Source organism: Bubalus kerabau, chromosome 10 (genome assembly GCF_029407905.1).
Source record: "Bubalus kerabau isolate K-KA32 ecotype Philippines breed swamp buffalo chromosome 10, PCC_UOA_SB_1v2, whole genome shotgun sequence".
Taxonomy (NCBI): Eukaryota; Metazoa; Chordata; class Mammalia; order Artiodactyla; family Bovidae; genus Bubalus; species Bubalus kerabau.
The window spans coordinates 10,997,263-11,022,581 of NC_073633.1; the positions used below are offsets into that span (position 1 = coordinate 10,997,263).

The window sequence follows — 25,319 nt, forward strand, 5'->3', positions numbered from 1 at the left end:
TCAAAAAATTAAAAATAGGACTACCATATGATCCAGCAATTCCACTACTGGGTATCTATTCAAAGGAAACAAAATCACTATCTCAAAATAATATCTGCAGTCCCATTTTCACTACAGCTTTATTTATACCAGTCAAGACATGGAAGTAACCTAAGTATCCATCGATTGATGAATGGATAAAGAAAATGTCACACACACACACACAATGGAAAAGTATTTAACCACAGAAAAGAAGAAAATCCTGCCATCTGTGACAACACAAATGGGCCTTGAGGGCATTACGCTAAAAGAAGTAAGCCAGACAGAGAAAGACAAACAATGTATGACCTCACTTACATGTGGAATCTAAAAAGACAAACAAACTAGTAGATACAGAGAACAGACTGGCTCTGTAGGTTAGAGACAGGGTGGGTAAGTGAAATGAGTAAAGGTGGTCAAAAGGTAATAATGTATAGCATGGTGGCTATAGTGAATAATACCACATTACATGTTTGAAAAGTTGCTAAGAGAGTAAACCTTAGAAGTTCTCAACCCCCCAAAAAAAAGAATTTGTAACTATGTATGGTGATGGATTTTAAACAAAGAAAGAAAATTAGCATTAAGCTAAAATGCAATTTCCCATTACTTTATCCTAAAAAAAGAAAGTAAAGGTGTTTTCTGGGTTTTTTTTAATTGAAAAATAAATGTAACAACACTGAAAAATAAAGTTCTTTACTTAAACATAACTGTGAAAAAGCAGAGACATTACTTTGCCAACAAAGGTCCGTCTAGTCAAAGCTATGGTTTTTCCAGTAGTCATGTATGGATGTGAGAGTTGGACTATAAAGAAAGCTGAGCACCTAAGAATTGATGCTTTTAAACTGTGGTGTTGGAGAAGACTCTTGAGAGTCTCTTGAACTGCAAGGAGATCCAACCAGTCCATCCTAAAGGAGATCAGTCCTGGGTGTTCATTGGAAGGACTGATGTTGAAGCTGAAACTCCAATACTTTGGCCACCTGATATGAAGAGCTGACTCACTGGAAAAGACCCTGATGCTGGGAAAGACTGAAGGCAAGAGAAGAAGGGGACGACAGAGGATGAGATGGTTGGACGGCATCACCGACTCAATGGACATGAATTTGAGTAAACTCTGGGAGTTGGTGATGGACAGGGAGGCCTGGCATGCTGCAGTCCATGGGGTCACAAAGAGTCAGACATGACTGAGCAACTGAACTGAACTGAATTGTAAACTTACTCTAATGTCCCAAGCATAAGTCTATAGCATACCTGAAATTCTCAGTTGAAGAGCTATTATTTGTTTGATCCTCACAGCCAAGTATTTTGGGTAAAATTTCCTCTGGCATCTTATACATGTCATCTGTGGGCTTTACCTCTCTGACTACTTTTAGTCTGGACGATCTTCTTAACACATGTGGAGGGTCCTGGTCAGAGTTATTTTCCAGATATGAGTTTCTCTTATTATTTATTGGATCACAAGAGGTGACATTTTGATGAGCCAAAATTTGCAATTCAAATGGATTTGGGTCTTCTAGACTCTGTAATAAGATGTAAATACATATACAAATGATTACAACAATTCAAAAAAATAAAATAAAATTAGAAGAAATTAAGTTTTATCTTGTCCTTTGATTACACAAAAATGCCTCATAAGATTAAAACATAAAAATCCATGACATATGTGAACAGAATGAAAATTTCGTATTAATATAATAAATGACAATATGGATTTAAAAGCTTAATACAAAAATATATTACTTGTATTACATAAGTAATATTCATCCTTAAAACTCAAAGGTAGGGAACTCCCTGGCAGTCCAGTAGTTAAAACTACCTTCAGGGGGTGTGTGTTTGATCCCTGGTCGGGGAGCTAAGATTTCACATGTCTCAAGGTCAAAAAAAAACAAAACATAAAACAGAAACAATATTGTAGCAAATTCAATAAAGACTTTTAAAAAATGATCCACATCAAAAAAACAAAAATCTCCAAAAAAAAAAGCTCAAGATCAAACCTAAGGTCACTCTGGGTGCTTTCATTTTATAGGAAATGAGTAGTACAAAATGATGACTGGCACATAAAAACAGCAGAAATATCATGCCACGCCAGATCAATGTTCTATTCAGTCTAGAATTTTGCTATCTGACAGCAACAGTAAGTGGTATTTGTGAAACAAGACAGTATTAGTATATAACTTCCATTACACTGATTTAAAAAGGTTAGCCAGTATTTCATGAATGGCTCTAATGTCCCCTTAATAATCCATTATGGATTTAACTTTCACGGGGATACATGTTTTCACACATATCATGTAAACCTTTCTTGAGCTTATTTATATATCCAGCATCTGAAGCTTCACAAGGTAACAAATTTCATATTTTCATTACAGCTAAGTAAAAGAGTATTTAATTTGATCTGTTCTAAATCAATCTCCTTTCTACTTTTATGTAGACTTTTTTTTAAGCCTGCCTAAGTCAAAGCTTACTCTGTCAATATCAGTCATAATTTCCTACACTTTACTAATACCACCTCTTTTTAGATGAGAATATTGGAATGTTTAATTTAATCCTCATGTCCTATCCCCATGATTAGTTTCTCTTTTTCTGGATTTTTAAAAATATTAAAAAATATCTATATTGAAATTTTTTGATCAGAATTGCATGCAGTATTATTCTAGGTATGTATGTTATGTGAATAACATGAGCTTAGTATCATGTTTGGAGAAGGCAATGGCACCCCACTCCAGTACTTTTGCCTAGAAAATCCCATGGACGGAGGAGCCTAGTAGGCTGCAGTCCATGGGGTCGCTAGAGTAGGACACAACTGAGCGACGTCACTTTCACTTTTCACTTTCATGCATTGGAGAAGGAAATGGCAACCCACTCCAGTGTTCTTGCCTGGAAAATCCCAGGGACGGGGGAGCCTGGTGGGTTGTCATCTATGGGGTCGCACAGAGTCGGACACGACTGAAGCGACTTAGCAGCAGCAGCAGCAGTATCATGTTATTTAAACCTTTCAAGAAATGTTCAGAAGAGCATTTTGGTAAGACCCAGAAGGAAAAAAGAAAAAAATCCAAATGACCTAGTGAATTGGTTAAATAAATTATATGTATTATTTTATACACACAATATATATATGCCCACACAGTGGAATACCACTCAACAAATAATAAGACTTAAGTAGTGCTACCTGGAGAAGGAAATGGCAACCCACTCCAGTATTCTTGCTTGGAAAACCCCTTGGACAGAGGAGCCTGGCGGGCTACAGTCCATGGGGTCACAAAGAGTCAGACACGACTTAGTGACTAAACAACAACAAGTAGTGCTACATTCATGGATATAGAAAGATAACCAAGATATATCATTAAAATTTAAAAATAAGTTACAAAGCACTATGTATAACAGAATCCCATTTATATAAAATAAACTTACAGAGACTGTACATAGAAAAAATGGAGACATACAGTAAATGGTTAACAATTATCTCTGGTAAGTGGAATTGTCGGAGACTTCCTCTTACTGTAATGTTTGATTTTTTTATATATATAATGAGGATGTATTACTATTATAATCAAGAAAAAATTGCCAACACAAAGAGTTGGTAAGTTGGTTAAGTGATAGGCACTGGAGGGTCTCCCAGCACAAAAGTCCAGGTACTCTAAACCAAACTGTGTCACCAGACAGTATCCTCAGCCACGAAAAGCAAAGCCATACTGAGGCCAGGCAAACCAACTACATTTCCCTCTCCTGGAAGACCAACTGCATTTATGTCCAACTAGAAATTAACATGGGGTATCTTACCTCTACTTTGCACTCAGGTAGACACAGTGATTTTCTGAGCTAACAGGGAAAAAGTCTGAGAAAGAATTTTTTCTTTCAACTATATAAGCAATGTGATAAAGATATATCTTCTCAGGTTTTCAGAGGATAAACTTGACTATTTTAACTTTCAACTCCTTGAAAACTCTACCCTGGGAACTTTTCAAAAGATCACTATAAGCTTCAAAGTCAAAAAGTTGTTGTTTAGGTAGAAGGTTTGAATTTAAAATAAAGTGTATGGGCAATGAAGACTCGTTAAACATCACTATAAAAGGTAAAATTGTCGGTTCATACTTACACTTACTTGCTGCACTGGAAGATGCTTGTCCTGCTGCTCAGCTAACTTGGAATCTTGTTCAAATGGTGGAGTAGAACAAAGAGTCTCAAAATTCACCTCTGCTATCTGTGTACAGTCTTCATCAGTCTGAGACATACCGGGCTCCACTCCTGAACATTCATTTCCAGCACCAAGACTGATGCCTCCCTCTTTCCTGTGACAGATGGGTTCCACCTTGGCATCTGACAACGTGTTTAAGGCTGTTGATACCTCAACTGGCAATGCATCATCCTTTGGGTCTTCTAGAAAATCTCTGTGACATGTCAAAGGTATTGATATGGAGCTCGAAGAGTTGCTCAATGGGTTCACCAGCTCTCTAGGTTCAACATCATTCATTATTCTAAACAGTCTTTCCTCCTGGCTGATTTCTGGTGATGTGAGTATCCTTTCTAAGGCAGATACAAAAGTTTCAAGAGAGCTTTCTTCATCTTTGTTTCCTTCCGAAGTCATGGTCAATGCGCCTTCCTCACTAGGCTCCTTCTCTGGCTCTAATAATGACTTCTCCTTTACAGCAAATGTATCAGATTCTTTAATAGAAGTATTTGAGAGAAGGCTTATTTCAGCAGAGTCTCTGTTTCTACTAAGTTCCTATATATTCCAAATAGAAGTTATATTATTAGTACATATACCAAAAAGTGTTTAAAATGAAAATGTTATAGTTTTCTAGTTCACCATGTTGCTAAGTTCCACTAAAAAGCTTTATCAACTTTCCTCCTTTCCATAAATATAAATATTCTTTATTACTTCCTCCAAATAGGAAAAGGATTATGTCAAGGCTGTATATTATCACCCTGCTTATTTAACTTATATGCAGAGAACATCATGAGAAACGCTGGGCTGGAAGAAGCACAAGCTGGAATCAAGATTGTCGGGAGAAATATCAATCACCTCAGATATGCAGATGACACCACCCTTATGGCAGAAAGTGAAGAGGAACTCAAAAGCCTCTTGATGAAAGTGAAAGAGCAGAGTGAAACAGTTGGCTTAAAGCTCAACATTCAGAAAACTAAGATCATGGCATCTGATCCCATCACTTCATGGGAAATAGATGGGGAAACAGTGAAAACAGTGTAAGACTTAATTTTTTTGTGCTCCAAAATCACTGCAGATGGTGACTGCAGCCATGAAATTAAAAGACGCTTACTCCTTAGAAGGAAAGTTATGACCAACCTATATAGTATATTGAAAAGCAGAGATATTACTTTGCCAACAAAGTTCCGTCTAGACAAGGCTACGGTTTTTCCAGTGGTCATGTATGGATGTGAGAATTGGACTGCGAAGAAAGCTGAGTGCCGAAGAATTGATGCTTTTGAACTGTGGTGTTGGAGAAGACTCTTGAGAGTCCCTTGGACTGCAAGGAGACCCAACCAGTCCATTCTAAAGGAGATCAGTCCTGTGTGTCCATTAGAAGGACTGATGCTGAAGCTGAAACTCCAATACTTTGGCCACCTCATGCGAAGAGTTGACTCATTGGAAAAGACCCTGATGCTGGGGGGAATTGGGGGCAGGAGGAGAAGGGGACGACAGAGGATGAGATGGCTGGATGGCATCACTGACTCGATGAACTTGAGTTTGAGTGAACTCCAGGAGTTGGTGATGGACAGGGAGGCCTGGCATGCTGCTATTCATGGGGTTGCAAAGAGTCAGACATGACTGAGTGACTGAACTGAACTGAACTGATACCAAATTACTAATGACAGTGAACCCATGGTTAAACATTTAATAGTGAATCAAGGGTAAAACTGGCTGGACCATAATTACAGATGACAAATTATCTATTCATTTAAGTTTAAATTATCTGGGCTACGGGAAGAGGCAGAGATAACATAACATGGATAGTTAAACTAACAGATAACCTAAAAACTTCACTGCACTTAATGGTTGAAAAATTCTCCCTTGCTAAAAATCCCTATTAAATTTTATTAAAACTATTAACCAGGAACAAAATTGGTGTAGTTTCACCTTCTTTTTGTTCCCCACCTCTGTATGAATATGTAAATGTGAAGTAAAAAGGCCAAAAGACAGGAGGTCATTGGGGAGAAAAGGAGAAATGAAAACACAGATCTATGAAAATATTATCAGCTCTGCTATAAATCAATGGTTCTGACCTGTGGTTATTTTAAACAAAAAGCACAAAACTACAAAACTATTTTGAGAACAGATTTGTTCTCAAAATATTTCCAGTGATCAAAATATTATTAGACTTCTTCTTTGAAAGTGCTTTTAAAATCATTTATAAGCCATTCAAGAATATCAGTTTCAATAGCTTAAAGGCACTAAGCTATTTTTCAACATTTCAGATTGTTAATTTGCATAACCTTAAATAACAGAATGGGTTTCAGTGACTTTTGCCTGTTTCTAAAAATCAAGTCCACCTTCACTGACACACCACTGCACTGTAATTTGTAAGCCCTCTAATACTCTGATTTGAATAAGAGAAGTGAAGAACATTTTATTCTCCCTCTCCTCCTTTTCCACCTGCTACCATTTATATTCTCTGTACATAGCATGCAGAGCTTAAGAAGATATATTTACTTGTTAGCAACGCAACCTATAAGTTGCTCTGAAAGATAAAAGAAATTTAGAAGAAACTGAAGAACTGGACCCTACCCGTTCTTTAAACATGTTCAAGCTTTCCTTCCTATCTGAAATCCTTATATCTACTAAACTCAAGGTCCTAAATCAAATAAAACTTACATATATATTGAATTGAACTCTGCCCTAAAGGAACTTAACTCCTAAATTAAAATTGAAGGCATTAACTAACACATGACATTAAATAAACTATAGACAACATCAAAAACACTGCACTAACTCAAATTAATAGCGTAAACCATAGCCCTAGTGTTACAAGAATAAGTTTTCTGGAGCAGAAAAAGAGGAGGCAGTAAAGAGTTTTCAAGATAGCCTAAAATTGGTTAAATAGGTTTCTTTACCTCAAGACTTTTCAGAACATGCGTTATCAATCTCTGAGGAGACTCTGGCATACAGTGCTCTCTAAACTTCTTTGCTCCAAAAATCCTTTCTCTCAAATATATTAATGTCATAGGAGGCAAGTGATAGGTAAATACTGACAGAGTAAATAATGAACGCTAGATAGAGAGGGAGCAGTTACTTTGGTCAAGATCACTAAAGTCATCTGAGACAGATCCAACGAGATGGTACTTAAGCCAGAAATTAATGATTTGTGAAGGAATAAAAGAAGAGAAAAACACACATTTCTTAAGCACCAACTAGTACCAAACACCATGAGCTATCATTGCTCACAGCCCTCATTGTAAGTCTATGAAGTGAGTATCATTTTCCATATATCACACATGTAAATGACATACTTCCCTTAGAATGCAACCTATGTAATTCCAAATGTTATGCTTTCTCTTGCTTTCTGGCTCCTGACTTGAACAAAGGCATAGAGGTGGGACTGCTAAGGTATACCTGAGATGAAGTAAGGTACAGCTATGACAGGGTTGGCCTGGGGAGGTCCTTTGCTGTTGGAGTCTGTTATGGACGGAGCCAGTCTTATCGTCCTCTGATTTCCCATAGCACCAAGCAGAAAGCAAAGCCAAAACAAGCACTCAGTACATGTTTATCAAGTAGCAACTGGAAGATGAGAAAGCACTATCCAATAGGAAATATCAAAAGAAAGAGGGTAATAGATGTAAGAAAAGTGTCCTCATGCTTTCTGTCTGTCTTTGGCAGCCCAGATTGAATGGGGGAATACAGGGGGAAAAAATATTTCCAACTCACAAAAAATCTTGTGAACAGTAAAAGCCTGCTTTATTCCAAAGAAGGATTTATAAGAGTTTATAAGGAAAGCATTGGAAAATTAGTCCCCTTTAAAAAAAAAACACTGAAATGGGTTTATAGACACATTCTTTTCCGGGTAATAAACAAGGCAACAGAATGCATTTTTGCTATATTACCTCAGCAATTAATCTGATATTATATTCTCCTCCTCTAGATAATGAATAAAAGACTGACAATGCCAGAAAAGAAGCACAGATCAATAAAATTCTATTTCATTAGAGACCAGAATAAATACTGAAATGGGTTTCCACTACAGATGTAAGAAAAGTGTCCTCATGCTTTCTGTCTGAGGCAGCCCAGATTGAATAGGGGAATGTAGGGGATAAAAACTTTTGCAATTCACAAATTACCTTGTGAACAGTAAAAGCCTGCTTTATTCCAAAGAAGGATTTATATGAGTTTTCATGAAAAATATTGGAAAATGATTCCCCTTAAAAAACAACAACAACAACAACAACAACAACACTGAAATGGGCTGTTACACAATTCTATTGAAATGGTCTAGTCACATTTCTGCTTAGGGGAAAACTTAAATGGGCTTGATACTTATTAATATAATTTTAAAAAATCTAAACCCAAGATCTGAATAGCTAATTTCCATTATACAGACAAACCTTTTCTGGGTGTGTTAACACTTCAGGATTTTCAGCCTCAGGTCCTAGAAGATAACATTATATGTCTTCATTCCAGTTTTATTAAAACAATAAAACATATTGTCTCACTCAGCATTTCTTAATCACATAACTTGAAATGATTTCCTCAGACATGCATGAGATATATCAAATATTTTATACATGTTATACAAATTTATTAAAAGTATCATGTTAGCAATAAAGTTGTGAAATTCTTCCATTCCTTAAGAAATATTTCACATGAAGCAAGGTAAAATGATAATTATTTGGGATTAGTCGAATTAAAAACCGATCCCTCTGGCTTCCCTGGTGGCTCAGTGATAAAGACTCTGCCTGCCCATACAGGAGATAGGGGTTTGATCCCTGGTTCGGGAAGAGCCCATGGGCAGTGGAGCAACTAAGCCCCTGTGCCACAACTACTGAGCCCGTATGCCACAGCTACTGAAGCCTGCAAGCCCTAGAGACCACGTTCCTCAATAAAAGAGAAGCCACTGCAATGAGAAGCCCAAGTACCACAACAGATAGCCCCCAAGCAACCACAAAAAGCCCACGTACAGCACCAAAGACCTAGGGCAGCCAGAAACAGAAATAAATAAAATTATTAAAAACAACAAAAAAACAAAAACCTCTCTACTCTGGCTGAGTCCTTCTAAGTATCTGCAGCTACATGAGGAAAAATCATATCTGCTTTCTCAGTGTCATCATCTTCTCCATTATATGTAATAGAATTTAAATGAATGAATGTGGTTGAGTTAAGCATAAAAGGAACATTCATGTAAGGGCCAAAAGGAATCAGGAAATGTCCTAAATGTACATGTATTCACATGTATACCTGTGGCGGATTCATTTTGATATTTGGCAAAACTAATACAATTATGTAAAGTTTAAAAATAAAATAAAATTTAAAAAAAATAAAAAAAATTTTTTTTTAATTAAAAAAAAATAAAAGTTGATGTATGGCAAAACCAATACAATATTTTAAAGTAAAAAAAAATAATAATAATAAAAAAAGGAAAAAAAAATCTTTACTTCTTAAAGTCAAAATTTTTTACACATTTTGCTACAGTTTATATATATAGAGAGAGAGAGAGAGAGAGAAAGACTACATTGCTAACATTTTTTGAGTACATGAACTCATGGTTTTTTTCACAAACTTATTTCCATAAACCAAAAGCATTGTTCGTTTTTTTCCTCAACTAATTTGCCACAGGTTGGACAGTGGGAGCACAACTGATCTAGCTCTTTATCCTTTTAGCATTGCCCCCAGACACCCTTGAAAACATTTTTGTTTTCCGCCAATGGTAAGATGGTTCAGATCCATCCTACCTTCAAGCTCCAGATCAGCTATCCTTTTAGGATCCCTGGTTTACTTGGCATTTGTACACCCATAGCATCCATATGCCTGGCACTCAGCAGGCTCAATACATATTTGTTAAAATAATGAATAAATAATATTACAGACCAAACTCCAGGCACAAGGAATACCTAGTTGAGAGTTGGTGCTGGGCATAAGTGGTAATTCTATTGTTCTAGTGGCAACATAACAGGAGAGGGCAGAACTTTTAAAACTTAACTTTTCAATTTCAACTATCATGTCCTTGTACCTTTTCTTATAATACAAGGTTTTAATGACCACTAAGAATATTTTCTACACTGTCATACAACATACTTAGGAGACACTTCAAAGAGAAAGACAGCCATCCTCTAATACAGCTAAAATCAAGCAAATGGCCTGCTATGAACAGAGAAAACAAACACTGTTTTTAAACTTGAGCCCCTGAGTTGCAAGTAAAAGAGCAGACATATGGAGGAGCAAGTATTGACTGCACCTGAGCTGCTTCTCACATGAGCAGCTTCAAGCAGCACGATCCAAGGTCAACAGCAACACTGATTTCATATGTAAACGTGTATGGCAGCAATTACAATAGACCAGCCTAGTTGTAAAAAAAATCCATACCTAACTAAGGCTTCTATTTTTAGGCAAAGACAAATTCATTTTATATGACTCTACCATAAAAGCATACCTAGACTACTTCGGTGGTTCAGTGAAAGTTCAGCCTGGGGAAATGATACTGTGAACACTGGATGACTTTTTCTAAACCTCAGGAAAAAAAAAAAAAAGTCAATCAATTAATAAATAAATACAAAATTTTAAGTAGAAAAAAAACTACTATTTCTCATTCAGATAAATTTAAATTTCTTTTTAATTTAAAGGAATTTCAAATAGGCTTTGTCTTTGCTCCATCATTCTAGTTACCTTTACAATTACTACCAATTTATTAACATGTAAATTTCAAATGGCTTCAAAACTGGAGAGAGCCAGAATATTAAGGAATGAACTTCAGGAGTGTAAACAAGCTAAAGTACACTTAGATCTGAAAGTAACTTTGGAGATGATTGTCTACCAAATACAGGGGTGGGGTGAGAGAGAAAAATTTGCCCTAATTCATGTAGCATGGCTATTTAAATCCTCAAATACACTTAAAGTTTGTCATTATAGTTTAAGATGTAAGTGAAAGTCAGTAATGAGAAAATTCTCAGACAGTATTCACCTTAGTAGTATTTCACAGCAAGGGAAAAAGGGTAGGAAATGCTAAAGGGAAGAGATTACAAGCAAAATAAAGGTCATGCTTAATCTACAATTTTGATCACCTACCCTGGGATAATTAAAAGCTGATTGAAGAAAAGCAATCAGTAAACTATTTTTTTCTCAATCTAATTTACTATACAAATGCAATCAAGATATCTTCCTTAAAAAAAAAAAAAACTGCTCGTTCCAGTTGTTTTAAGAACAGTTTTCATGCACCAGGCATAGCTACTTGAATCCTAAACAAGAATAATAAATTGAACATTCTCTCTTGCCTAAAAAATAGAAGCAATCAATATAAGCTATCTTGAAAATGAAACTGATCATACAGAATAATTTCCATGAGGCAAACAGAAAAAATGCCAATTTTTTTCCTAAAGTATGATTATGAGTACAAGCTGATCTAAAATAAAACAAAATCATAGTCTGAATCAGCAACAGGATTTTTTTTTCCTTAATTATAAAAGAGAATTTTGAAATTAGAGCAAACTTTCACCTAAGTTATTAAAAAACTTATTTATATTAGGCATAGATATTTAGATAAGACTGCAAACAACAGTGACTAGTGTAACAATGGTAACTAGTCCATTTTGTGGTCTTTTGACACTGTTTTTATAATTTGCATCATTGGCTAATTAGTTGATATTTAAAATTCTTTGACGATTTCTCTGTGGTTTCATGCTTGATTTCTTTCCAAGTATTTGTAAAAGAACAGTTCTGTATGTTTTCCTTGCTGTTGGAGTTCTCTGACAGTGTGTCTGCTTTCATCATTGGTTTTGATTTCCTGTCTCATCCTGTGTCTGCTTAGTCGTCGTCAATCCAGAACCCCCCCAGCCCCTGAGGCTGTAGTTTACCCATCCACCTCCCCTCCCCCATTCCCCCACTTGCTCTACTCATAGCTGTGCTGTGGTCCACAGCGTGTGTCCCCTTAGTCGGGTTTGTGCTTTGTCTTCATGTCTCATTAAACGGTGTTTTTCCCCACAGCATAAGTTGAATTGGTGTATCACTATGCAGTTAAAGGACAAGGCAACGGCAACCCACTCCAGTACTCTTGCCTGGAAAAGCCCATGGACGGAGGAACCTGGTAGGCTGCAGTCCATGGGGTCGCACAGCGTCGGACACGACTGAAGCGACTTAGCAGCAGCAGCAGCAAACAACATACACGTCCAATAAGAGAAAAATGATTATATGAATTATAGTATAATAAGTTATACAATGAAAAAATATGAGGTCATTAATGCATGTTTTTAAAAAATATTCATGATGTGAAATAGTAATTATGGTAAACTACTACTCAAAAATTTAAAAACAAGAGGAATTCCCTGGTGGCCCAGTGGTCAGGAATCCAGGCTTCCACTGCAGGGGGCAGGGGCTCGATATCTGGTCTGAGAACTAAGACTCCGCAAGCTACATGGTGAGGCCAAAGAAAGAAAGAAAAACAAACAAACAAACAAACAAACAGGAAACAAAACTATCTGCAGACGAATCTCAACTTGGTTGAAAATACGAACAAAACAAAAATATATAGAAAGCCTGAAATAAAATGTTCCAAAATGTTAACAATGGTTCTCTCCAGGCAGTGAGATTATAAATGTTGTATTAGTCTTTTCTTTTTCCAATTCTGAAGATGAACTTATATTGCTGATATATTCAGTAAAAGGGTGATTCTCAAACTTTTGGCCCTTGGACTCCTTTATAATCTTAAAAATTAGTGATGAACTCAAGGAGTTTTTATTTATGTGGCTTATATTTACTTGTATTTACATGTTAAAAATTAAGATGGAGAAAAAAATGTTAATCATTAACAAAAATAACTAGTAATCTAATAAATTAATATATTTTATTAAAATTATTGTATTTTCCAAAATGAAAAAAAGTTAGTGAGAAAGTTTCACATTTTTAAAAATCTCTAATATTCAGCTTAATGGAAGACAGCTGCCATCTGAACTGCTAGAACACATTCAATCTTTTGCCATGTATTTTTTTATTTGAAGTATATTACAAAAGTCTGGCCTCACACAGACATGCAGTTAGTACTTTAGTAGCCTTTTTGGATAATTGTGCGTATTCTTTTTAGATGACATACCAAGACTCCAGAAGCAATCATTTCCTTAAAGGTTACTGGAAATGTGAAAACTGAAACAAAACCAGTCAACTTCTGTATTGGTCTGTCTTGCCCTGTGACCGGATCTTTCCCTTGTCTGTGGATGCTGCTGTGATATCACGCATTGGTGTTTCAGAAAATACTCATGTGTTAAGTTATGCAGATCTTCCCTATATTGATACATTTTATTACAAAAATTTCAAAAAGGTCACCTTCATAAATATTTCCACCAATCTTACCAGAAAGTTCAAGAAAATATCTGCCATTTACTTGCGTAAATATCCAGTTTGTCATTCTTTCAAGTTAAAAAAAGTACACCATGTTTTTTGGGTTTTTTTTACAAATCTTGTAACTCAAACAAGTGCTCTTAACTATCACACTTTAAACAGAAGTATAAAAAGATATATATTCAAGGTAGAAATTTAATAAAACTAACAACTTTTCTGCTTCATCAAATGCACTAAGTAAAACTGGCCTTTTTTTTTTTTTTTTTTTTCTTTTTTAACTGCAAGTACACGGCCGGGAAAAACACAGGACTATTAGTACTATTTGGTGTCCCGCCCTGATTCCTACTAAGGCTCCATCATTTTATCCACCATTTGCTTTAACACTATAAATGCAAATGTCAAAGCATGACATAAGCAAATAATGTGTTGGCATTATTATGAAAATAGTTTTGACCTCACAGACCCTCTGGAAAGTCTCAGGGATGCCCGGAGGTCCACATGCCATGCTTGTTTTTTTAAAAAAAATTTAAAGGACAAGGTCTCTTTAAATATAACAGTTCTATGAAGTCTAATTTCAATAAGCTCTACAAATTCTTCCTTCATGCTATGCTACAAATTTGCCTTTTAAATAATCTTAAGTCAGAGAATCAACTTAACCTGATTCAATTTTGCTCATGAAATAAAACTTACCTAGAATGTTCGTAAAATAACATATTTATGCTGCTACAGGGACAATTATTCAAGAACATACAATAACCCTAAAATTCTAAAGAAAAAGACTTATTTTAAAATGATTTTTAAAAATCTACAATAATCCAAAAATCATTATACTTACTGTAACAAAGCTCCATTTTGTTCCATTTCATCCTGAGGTTGCTAGAAAGAAAAAACGTTTATTTTCAACTGAGGAATGCTAAGCTAATGCAACAACTAAAAAACTGAACATTTAATATAATTCTTATGTCATTATTTGTTAGATTCTTTTTTATTGTGGCAAAATATACATAAGATTTACCATTTTGACCATTTAAAAAGGCACAGTCCTTTGACATTATATACAGCCCCACTGATGCATAATCATCACCTCCATTTCAAGAACTTTTTGATCTTCCCTAACTGGAACTCCATACCTAAATAATTTTCCATTTACCCTTCTCCCAACCCCTGGCATCCATGCTTCTACTTTCTGTCTCTATGAATGTGACTAAGTGCCTCATATGAAAGGAATCATGTAATACTTGTCCTCTTGTGACTGGCTCATAATAAGTAATATTAGTAGTCTTCAAGGTTTATCTATGTATCAGCAACTATCAGTATTTTGTTCCTTTCTCAGGCTGAATATTCCATTGTTTGTATGTACCACATTTTATTTATCTACTCATCTATCAATGGACACTTGGGTTGCTTCCATGTTTTGGCTACTGTGAACAATGCTTCTATGAGTGTGGGTGGACAAACATATTTTCATGTCCCTGCTTTCACTTATTGTGGGTATATCCCCAGAAGAGGAGTTTTTAAGTCATATGGTAATTCCATGTTTAATTTTTTGAGGAATCACCATACCATATTTCACAGCTGCTGCACCATTCTACATTTCCCACCAGCAGTGGGCAAGAATTCCAATTTTTCCACATTCTCATCAATATTTGTTATTTTATTTTGCTAATAGCCATCCTAATGCATGAGAAACGCTGGACTGGAAGAAACACAAGCTGGAATCAAGATTGCCAGGAGAAATATCAATAACCTCAGATATGCAGATGACACCACCCTTACGGCAGAAAGTGAAGAGGAACTAAAAAGCCTCTTGATGAAAGTGAAAGTGGAGAGTGAAAAAGTTGGCTTAAAGCTCAACATTTAGAAAACGAAGACCATGGCATCCAGTCCCACCACTTCATGGGAAATAGATGGGGAAACAGTGGAAACAGTGTCAGACTTTATTTTTCTGGGCTCCAAAATCACTACAGATGGTGACTGCAGCCATGAAATTAAAAGACGCTTACTCCTTGGAAGGAAAGTTATGACCAACCTAGATAGCATATTGAAAAGCAGAGATATTACTTTGCCAACAAAGGTTCGTCTAGTCAAGGCTATGGTTTTTCCTGTGGTCATGTATGGATGTGAGAGTTGGACTGTGAAGAAGGCTGAGTGCCAAAGAATTGATGCTTTTGAACTGTGGTGTTGGAGAAGACTCTTTCGAGTCCCTTGGACTGCAAGGAGATCCACCCAGTCCATTCTGAAGGAGATCAGCCCTGGGATTTCTTTGGAAGGAATGATGCTAAAGCTGAAACTCCAATACTTTGGCCACCTCATTCGAAGAGTTGACTCATTGGAAAAGACTCTGATGCTGGGAGGGATTGGGGGCAGGAGGAGAAAGGGACGATAGAGGATGAGATGCCTGGATGGCATCACTGACTCGATGAACGTGAGTCTGAGTGAACTCCGGGAGTTGGTGATGGACAGGGAGGCCTGGCGTGCTGCGATTCATGGGGTCGCAAAGAGTCGGACACGACTGAGCGACTGATCTGATCTGATCTAATGCATGAGAGATGGAATCTCATCATGGTTTTGATGTGCATTTCCCTAATGGTTAAAGATATTTAATATCTTCTCATGTGTTTATAAGCCATTTGTACATCTCTCTCTCTCTCTCTTTTTAAGCTGCACTACACAGCTTGTGGAACCTTAGTTCCCGGACCAAGGGTAGAATCCAAGCCCAGCGATGAAAGCCCCAAGTTGTAACCATTGGACCACCAGGGAATTCTCTATATCTTCTTTACTGAAATGTCTATTTATGTCCATTTCCCATTTTTTAGTCAAGTAGTTAGTTGCTGCTATGAGTTTCCATATATTCTGTGCATCAATCTCTAATCAGATATATGATTTACATATATCAACATGTTCTCCCTTTCTTCAAGTTACTTTTTCACTCGGTTCACAGTGCCATTTGGGTTTCCCTGGTGGCTCAGAGGTTAAAGCATCTGCCTGGAATGCGGGAGACCCCGGTTCGATCCCTGGGTCGGGAAGATCCCCTGAAGAAGGAAATGGCAACCCACTCCAGTAGTCTTGCCTGGAGAATCCCATTGAGGAAGGAGCCTGGTGGGCTACAGTCCATGGGGTCGCAAAGAGTCGGACACGACTGAGCGACTTCACTTTCACTTTCACATGTTCTCCCTCTCTTCAAGTTACTTTTTCACTCTGTTCACAGTGCCATTTGATGCAGATAGGTTTTTAATTTTCATGAAGTCTAGCTTATCTATTTTTTATTTGATTGCTTATGCTTTCATATGCATGAAATCACTGCCGAAGAGAATGTCATGATACTTTCTCCCTGTATTTTCTTCTAAGAGTTTTACGGGTTTGGCCCTTATGTTTAGTTTTTGTCTTAATTTCTTTTCACAAAAGAATTTGTGGAACTTAGGTAAAGAGAAAGGGAGTGTTCCTTCTTTTTAATTCCTAATTTTTCTCCTTTTCTTAGTTAATTAATCCATAATGGTTCTGATGAGACATTCTTGTCAGGTTCTGAGTTCTATATTTCTCCTGAGGGCCAAAAATCATACAATCTCTGTGTCACGGTGTTAAATGCTTAATGGATTCTACTCAATCCTCAGGTCATGCCCAAAAAGCTGAAGTTGTTGTGTCCCTTTCACAAAAGCTAAAATGCTCTGATAAAATGCTTACATTTTAAGATTTCACAACACACTGGCTTTCATCACTTTAAAAGAAATCCTTACCTTAAATATCTTATTAGAATCAAAGAAAATCTTTAGAAAAAGATCTCTCTTTGGGGGCCCTCTACATTTGTTTCTATGATCAATAATAAAGCTTTCTGAAAATAAAACCATTAGTCTGAACTTCCAAACTATTTCTGATCACTGACAGTCATAATAACAAGAAAACACAAAGTAATGTGAGAACTTCAATGTTCTCCAATTAGTCAAAGTGAAAGTCGCTCAGTCGTGTCTGACTCTTTGCAACCCCATAGACCATACAGTCCATGGAATTCTCCAGGCCAGAATACTGGCGTAGGTGGCCTTTCCCTGCTCCAGGGGATCTTCCCAACCCAGGGATCAAACCGGGGTCTCCTGCATTGCAGGCGGATTCTTTACCAGCTGAGTTACCAGGGAAACCTTCTCCAATTCACCGTTCACTGTTATTTATTGATAGTGCATCTTTACACTGCTCAAGGTTACTACATTGGTTCCACACATACATACTTCCTAAGAAGACTTTACAAAAAGCTCAGAGACACACAGCGAAGAAGGAATTTTAAGAAGTAAACTTAGAAAGTCCCAAGGATTAATTAAACAGTTCACTTCAGTCGCTCAGTCATGTCCAGCTCTCTGTGACCCCGTGGACTGCAGCACGCCAGGCTTCCCTGTCCATCACAAAATCCCAGTTTACTCAAACTCATGCTCATTGAGTTGGTGATGCCATCAAACCATCTCATCCTCTGTCGGCCCCCTTCTCCTGCCTTCAATCTTTCCCAGCACCAGGGTATAATTAAACAGGGTATACTTATATACTTGGCTTCCTAGGTGGCTCGCTGGTAAAGAAACCACCTACCAATGCAGGAGACGTGGGTTTGATCCCTCGTTTGGGAAGATTCCCTGGAGAAGGAAATGGCAACTCATTCCAGTATTCTTGCCTAAAGAATCCCATGAACAGAGGAGCCTGGTGGGCTACAGTCCATGAGGTCACAAAGAGTTGGACAAGACTGAGCAGGCACATGTGAACACACACACACACATATTTATATATTCACTAGGTAATTTCTGAGTCTTCACAAAGCAATTCAATCAAGTATCTATAACACCCACTTATCTTACTAGAGGACCAGTGAATTTTCCTGTTGAGGGCTAATTATTCCTTTGCTCCTACCCACATAAGGAAAATGCAAAAGATAAGAGAGCAAGTAAGAAGGAAGTTTGCTCCTGACTGCTGATTTTTTCCCTCTTCCACAGGCAGAAATACTCCTCAAGAGATAATGCCTCAGAATATAATGGGTGCTGGAGCTGTTCATTTGTTGATTATCAAAATATAAGGATACACTCAATCCATTCTTTCTTAAGGGGTACAAATTGCTATCTGTGCTGTTGATACATGCGACATCTTCCCCCTGCCCCTTCCAGGTAATTCAAGTGCAGACATTAAAAAAAAAAACAAAAACCTGTTGGGGGTAGGGTGTGAGAGGTGAAAGAAGGTTTAATTTGTATTAACCTTAATTTTAATAGTACTTGAAAAAGAAACAAGTCTGCTTATAAATCCTTAACCAAAACACAATATTCTAGTATCTGAGATCTTCTTCAACTGAATAATAGATTGCTGGGAGAGAAATGGGAGCCTGGCCAGCTGGATCAACCCTGGCTATAAGGCATGAGATGTCTATCCTCAAACTATCCTCACATTCCACAGAACGGAATACACATTCCTGCAGTGCTTCAGTGATCTTGATGAATTATTGATAACATGTGCTTAAAATCCCTTTCTCTCACACTGAGATAGTGAGATTTGGTTATCTATAAGATTTTTTTTTATTATTTTAAAATACCCACATGATTGTCTTTTAAACTGTTTAATCTGGATATATAGTACCATCTTTACATTGCTTCTGAGTTATAAAATGATAAAAAGGTCATTTTAAACTGCACTAAGTGTGCATGCTAAGTCACTTCAGTTGTATCAGACTCTTTGCGACCCTATGGATTATAGTCCTCCAGGCTCCCCTGTTCATGAGATTCTCCAGGCAAGAATACTGGAGTGGGTTGCCATGCCCTCCTCCAGGGGATCTTCCCAACCCAGGGATCAGACCCACATCTCTAATAGCTCCTGCACAGGCAGGTTCTTTACCACTAGCGCCACCTGGGAAGCCCTAAACTCCACTGCTGCTGCTGCTGCTGCTGCTGCTGCTGCTAAGTCACTTCAGTGGTGTCCGACTCTGTGCGACCCCATAGACGGCAGCCCACCAGGCTCCTCTGTCCCTGGGATTCTCTAGGCAAGAACACTGGAGTGGGTTGCCATTTCCTGCTCCAATTCATGAAAGTGAAAAGTGAAAGTGTAAAGTGAAAGTGAAGTCACTCAGTCGTGTCCGACTCTTCACGACCCCATGGACTGTAGCCTACCAGGCCCCTCCGTCTGAGTAGTATCTAAATACAACTTAAACACAAAGTAATTTAAACACTGAATGAGAATTGTCTTTACTCTGGCTGAGTTAGGAGCCAAGGCCCCAGTTTCATCCTATTTCTTTCCAAAATAATCCTAAGCAATGGCAACTCTGGGCAGAGACAGCAATTCTAGGACCCTAAGAATTAAAGAAGGTCAGGATGGGTTAGAGTCAGGAAAAAGATACCAAAGACACTAATAATCAGCACAGTAGAGTCAAGGAATTCCCTAAGTTTTGCTCACTCACCCTGAATTTGACTGGTCCAGCTATTCATGCCTCAAGAGAGGTAGCTAGTAAGAGAGAATGCTACCTTCTCCTGGGGCTTAAAAAGACCCTGCAGGATGCAACCTACTATATACACAATAGATAAAACAACAAAGTCTTACTATACAGCACAGGGAACTATATTCAATATCCTGTGATAAACCATGAATATGAAAGAGAAAATACATATATGTATATATGTATAACTGAATCACTTTGTTGTACAGAAGAAATTAACAACATTGTAAATCACTACACTTCAATAAAAATTTTTAAAAGCCCCTACAGTACATATTAATATACACATAGTCTCTGTAACCTCTGGCTTTACAAACAATGATCCTTCTTCCATTACACAACAAGCCTGTCAAACAAGCCTGTGGTTGTTCATTTCTCTTTAAAGGGTCTCTCTAACGTTCGTTTTAACTGATTTCACCTTTACATATGGATAAGGGTGGAAAGTGGAAACTGCATAATGGAAAGGAAAAGTGAAATTCAACCTGATTCAGAACTCTTAGACAGCATTTCAGAGAGCAGAAGATGGAAGAGGCAGCCTGATAGTAATAATCACAGGACTAATCATTATTCCCTGTCAAATAAGCATCTTCCAGATGATTAAACGGAGAAGGCAATGGCACCCCACTCCAGTACTCTTGCCTGGAAAATCCCATAGTTGGAGGAGCCTGGTAGGCTGCAGTCCATGGGGTCGCTAAGAGTTGGATACGACTGAGCGACTTCACTTTCACTTTTCACTTTCATGCATTGGAGAAGGAAATGGCAACCCATTCCGGTGTGCTTGCCTGGAGAATCCCAGGGACGGGGGAGCCTAGCAGGCTGCCATCTATGGGGTCACGCAGAGTCGGACACGACTGAAGTGACTTAGCATTAGATGATTAAAAGCTAATTATATTAATAGTAAGATCAATGGTGCCTACTGTATTAGTCAGGGTTCTCCAGAGAAACAGAACTAACAGGATATGTATATACAGAGTAAGAGATGTGTCCTAACTGGCTCATGTAATTATGGAAACTGGCAAGTCCAGATCTGCAATGTGGGCTGTCAGGCTCAAGACCCAAGAAAGCTGACAGTAGAGATAAAGCCCAAAGGCTCCCTGCTGGAGAATTCTCTCTTGCTCAGGGAGGCTGGTCTTTTTCTTCTATACAGGCCTTCAACTGGATGGATAAAGCACACCCTCATCCATAATTGGCCCATTCGATTACGGACAGCAATCTGATTTACCCAAATCCACTGACTTAAATGTTAATCTCATTCAAAAACATCCTCAAAGAAACTCCCAGAATGTCTGACTAACTATTTGGGTACCCAATGGCCCAGTCAACATGTAAAATTAACTATTATATCTTCTAATTTTGATAGTAATGTCTCCAATTATCTCTCCAAACATACTACTAAGCTAAACAAAATTTTAAATTTCTATGTAAAATTTAAAAACTGCTTGCCATATCACCTATAAAGAACAAAACTGCTTGCCATATAGCACCTATAAAGAACTGCTTGCCTATAGCACCTGCAAGACCCAACAAAAATGATATTTTAAAACACTTATGTTTTTAAAAACTAGCATGGTACTTGTCAAACCAAAGATTCTCATTATCATCTTCATAGTTCGCCCTTACTTAAAATGTTCCACCATTTTTCTTTTAAAAATCTTTATTGGAGTATAGTTTCTTTACTATATGTTTACTGTAACTTTAATGCTGTGTTAATCTCTGGTGTACAGTAAAATGAATCACTTATATGCATACATATATCCCCTCTTTTTTAGATTTGCTTTCCTTTTAGGTCACCACAGATCACTGAGTAAAGTTCCCTGTGCTAGACAGTAAGTTCTCATTAGTTATCTATTTTATACATAGTGGTGTATATATGTCATTCCCAATCTCATCATTTCTAAAATTATTTTGAAGTTGAAATGTCAGTATTATATCTGAGTTTTAATGAAAATTTTGTTTAGAAATCTGTTTAGTAACTGATTTAGAATTTACTTAACATCAGATTTTGAAGCAATACATATTCAAGTTGCAAAACAATACATTATTTTTTTCTTCAAATTAACTTTGGGAAGTTATTTAAAGAGACCAGTGCCTTTCCTGGTCTATTTATTTGATAAAATCAGTATCTCTCACATAGTTAAATTTCTAAAGGTTTACTTTCAAAGAATAAAATTAAAAACTGTGAAAGTAGCAGTATCTTGTCAATTAAAAAAAACACTAATTAAAATTTGCTACAGATGTTTAACACTTTGATAACATGGCCTAACTTACTGTTAAAAAAAAATGGGGGAGAGGCAGGGGAAAGTTAAAGGAGGTATCTATTTTACTACCAATGAAATTCTATGAAGGCAAAAAAAGAAGGACAAATATCAAATACTTCATTTAACCTTCTTATCTTAAGAAGCCCATGATCAGCAGATAGCTGATTCACAATCTGATGAAAGAACCTTTGAAAGATAGTCAGGCCTCTAAGGCAATTGTTTCAATCTAGCTGATCATTAGAAATTTCTTGGGAGGCTTTTGAAAAATGGAGAGTCCTAGGTTCTACTCAAATATGAGTCTGAGAGTCTATATTTTTAAATAGATTTGATTACCAAAAAGGTTTGGTAATCAAGCTTTAAAAATTACCATTCTGAAGTACAATCTAGAGCCAAGTACAATATTCACATAATAAACATTTCTGAGATAAAGAGGAAAAATTTAATTTTTATTTCCCATTTCACAGTTACTAAAGCTGAAGGGGAAAATTTTTTTTCTTCTTAATTCAGAAGTTATAACACTTATATTTAAACAAACTGTTAGAAACTAAATACAGGCATCTCCAGCTTTTAAAAAAATATTTGGTGTTGTATTTTTCTCTTTTGACTAGTTATACAAGTTATACACCTTTCTAGATACAATATCAAAGAAACCCTCACGGTCACTCTTTGAAACTTCTGTCAATTTCTGCTATTAAAATACATCTATTCTCTCTTCCATTCCTTAAACTCTGTAGTTATCTCTGGTTAGCTAACTTATTTATGGCAAGGTGCTAAATGAATCATCCCTTAATTTTTTCCATGGTGACTGCATTAAAAATAAACAAGTGAAAATTTGTGTATATAATGTATGCCTGCACACATGTACTCTCTCTCTCACACACACACACATACACGTGCACACACACACATACACACACACACACACAGGACAATAGAGGGGGTCTTTCAGGGGCCTGTATCTCAAATTATACCACACAGATTAGTATCTTATTCACAAATTTAAGGTGACCTCTAACATACAATGGAAATGAAAACTGTTAATTATTATATCTTATTTTAGCCTATTTTAACCGTCTCAATCCCACATTTCTATGAGAAAGAGAAATAAATAAAAAAAAAAGAGCCTAAAACATTTGACTTTTACTTAAGAAACAGAGTGACTGGCTAAGAAATGGGAAAAAAAGTAAGAAAGAAAGAAAAGCAAAACAATAGCAAAAAGAATTAATCATGAGTAATTTTCCCTTATTTCAAATAGCATTAGTAATTTTTAAAAAGCATGCATTTAATCAGTATGCTACATACCTGTAAGACTGTATCCTCAATAAGAATAAGCATCGTTTGATTTATTCTCATTTGCTCCTGTGGATCCTCTCTGAATCTGAATCTAACCTGAATCTCTGGAGAAGATGCACCTAAATGAAATACAATCACAGGTGATTTGCAATAGTGTTATTGCTCTGCTTTAACAATGACCCAAGGCTTCACTCACACACGCACGTGCGCGCGCACACACACACACACACACAAAACTGTAAATGATTAATATTAAAGTATGCCTAACCTTGGGACTCTTCAAAAATGCAAATTAAAATAAACAGATACATTTTACTTACCAGTTTGGCAAAGGTTGCGTATGTCCTGTGTTGGACCTAGAGAGAAAAAGTCATCTTTTATAGGAGGCAATATATGTCAAAATCTGACATGTGTTCATCCTTTAAAATCAAATTAATTTTAGCTGCTTATTCTAAGGAAATAATCAGAAAAGTAGGCAAACATACTGAGAAACATCAAACATTATCAAGTCATTATGTAAAGGTACATTCATATAATGGAATAAAGGCAGCAATTTAACAGGCTGAGATAGATCAATATAACAAAGAAAAAATATGTGTAGGACAATACTAATTATTAAAAAACATATTTATATTGGTACACAAATGTCTAGGAAAAAACACAATACTAAACGCTGGCAATTGTTAGGTGCTAAATTAACAGAGAAAAGTAGGCGATGGGATCTTTCACTTTTTACATTATATAATATTACACTTTAAAAATGTTATACTTTTAATAATTAGCAAAATAATTAAGGTCTATCCACCATTTGGAAAAGGGAAGGGAAGCAAAGAGAAAAAACTTTGTTGGAATATTGAAACAGAAATCCAACTTCTTCCTAGTGGCATTTTATACATCATAAGAATACATTTTGGAGACCAATATTACACAATATCCCTTCCAATTACATGTAGGAAAAACTGTTCCAAGATCAAACTGTAATTTGCCGTTGGGGTATCAGGTGAGATGATGTACAGCAAGGACTTTGTGAACTACAGTTGACCCTTGAATAACAGGGGGTCCACTTAAACAAGGATGTTTTTTAATGGACATACATTTGGCCCTCCACAACCATGAGTTTGACATGCACAGATTCCACCAACCACACATGAAATCATGTACTGTGTTTACAATTCACAGCTGGTGGAGGCTATGAACGTGCAGTACACAGATGTGGAGGGCCAACTACGGGACTTGGGGATTTGGATGTATACAGAAGCTCCTGCAAACAGTCCCCCACGGATACCTAGGCACAAGTGCATACACACAAGAGTTCCATGATGGTTAGGATATTTTCCTTCTGTCCTACACCTATTTCCAGATATTCTCCAATAAAAAATGGCTCACAGGAAGAATCATAAAAGGAAATAACCCACTGTTTGAATGGCTTTCTGCAAAATTGATCTTTCTGAACTGCAACAATCAGTGATAGATTTTTCTGGAAGTGTAAATATTGATCTAGAAGTGGACTCAGGAGGTTTGGAAAATTTGTAAGTGAAAGGCTCTTTTTAAAAAATATATACCAAGGATACTTGTACCTCAATTTTAGTCTGACAGAATCAGACTGATTATTAAAAAGTATTATTCACTTTGCAAATAGGAAAGTGCGAGGGTTAAGTGGGAGATCTCTGGGGGGAGAACTGCTATCCCAGCGCTACTTCCACATTATCAGTAGCCCTCTTTTGGAGTCATAAACATCTTCTAGAAGTTACAAACCCCATCGCTATCCTTATAACAACAGATCTTAAGATCTGTTACAGATGCCTGTAAGAAATTT

At 36.8% G+C, this 25,319-nt stretch overlaps 1 protein-coding gene and 1 non-coding gene across 5 annotated transcripts in view; one reads left to right on the forward strand and one right to left on the reverse strand.

Annotated features, from left to right (window-relative positions):
• Positions 1 to 25,319, reverse strand: part of ANKRD31 (ankyrin repeat domain 31) — a 129,805-nt gene that overhangs the window by 97,470 nt on the left and 7,016 nt on the right. For 2 of the 4 annotated variants that reach the window (XM_055536578.1, XM_055536580.1), the window contains exons 3-9: positions 23,824 to 23,859; positions 23,513 to 23,622; positions 14,343 to 14,383; positions 10,614 to 10,690; positions 8,572 to 8,615; positions 4,112 to 4,738; positions 1,267 to 1,535 (exon numbers count right to left, since the gene is read on the reverse strand). In XM_055536578.1, the coding sequence (XP_055392553.1) occupies positions 1,267 to 1,535; positions 4,112 to 4,738; positions 8,572 to 8,615; positions 10,614 to 10,690; positions 14,343 to 14,383; positions 23,513 to 23,622; positions 23,824 to 23,859 (1,204 nt within the window). Of the gene's footprint in view, positions 1 to 1,266; positions 1,536 to 4,111; positions 4,739 to 8,571; positions 8,616 to 9,915; positions 10,278 to 10,613; positions 10,691 to 14,342; positions 14,384 to 23,512; positions 23,623 to 23,823; positions 23,860 to 25,319 lie in introns of those variants that run through there. The other 2 variants (XM_055536579.1, XM_055536581.1) reach the window with 2 other exon arrangements.
• On the forward strand, positions 7,731 to 7,875 carry LOC129622175 (small nucleolar RNA SNORA31). The gene has a single exon (XR_008699852.1). It is a non-coding gene; the product is annotated as a small nucleolar RNA SNORA31 (small nucleolar RNA).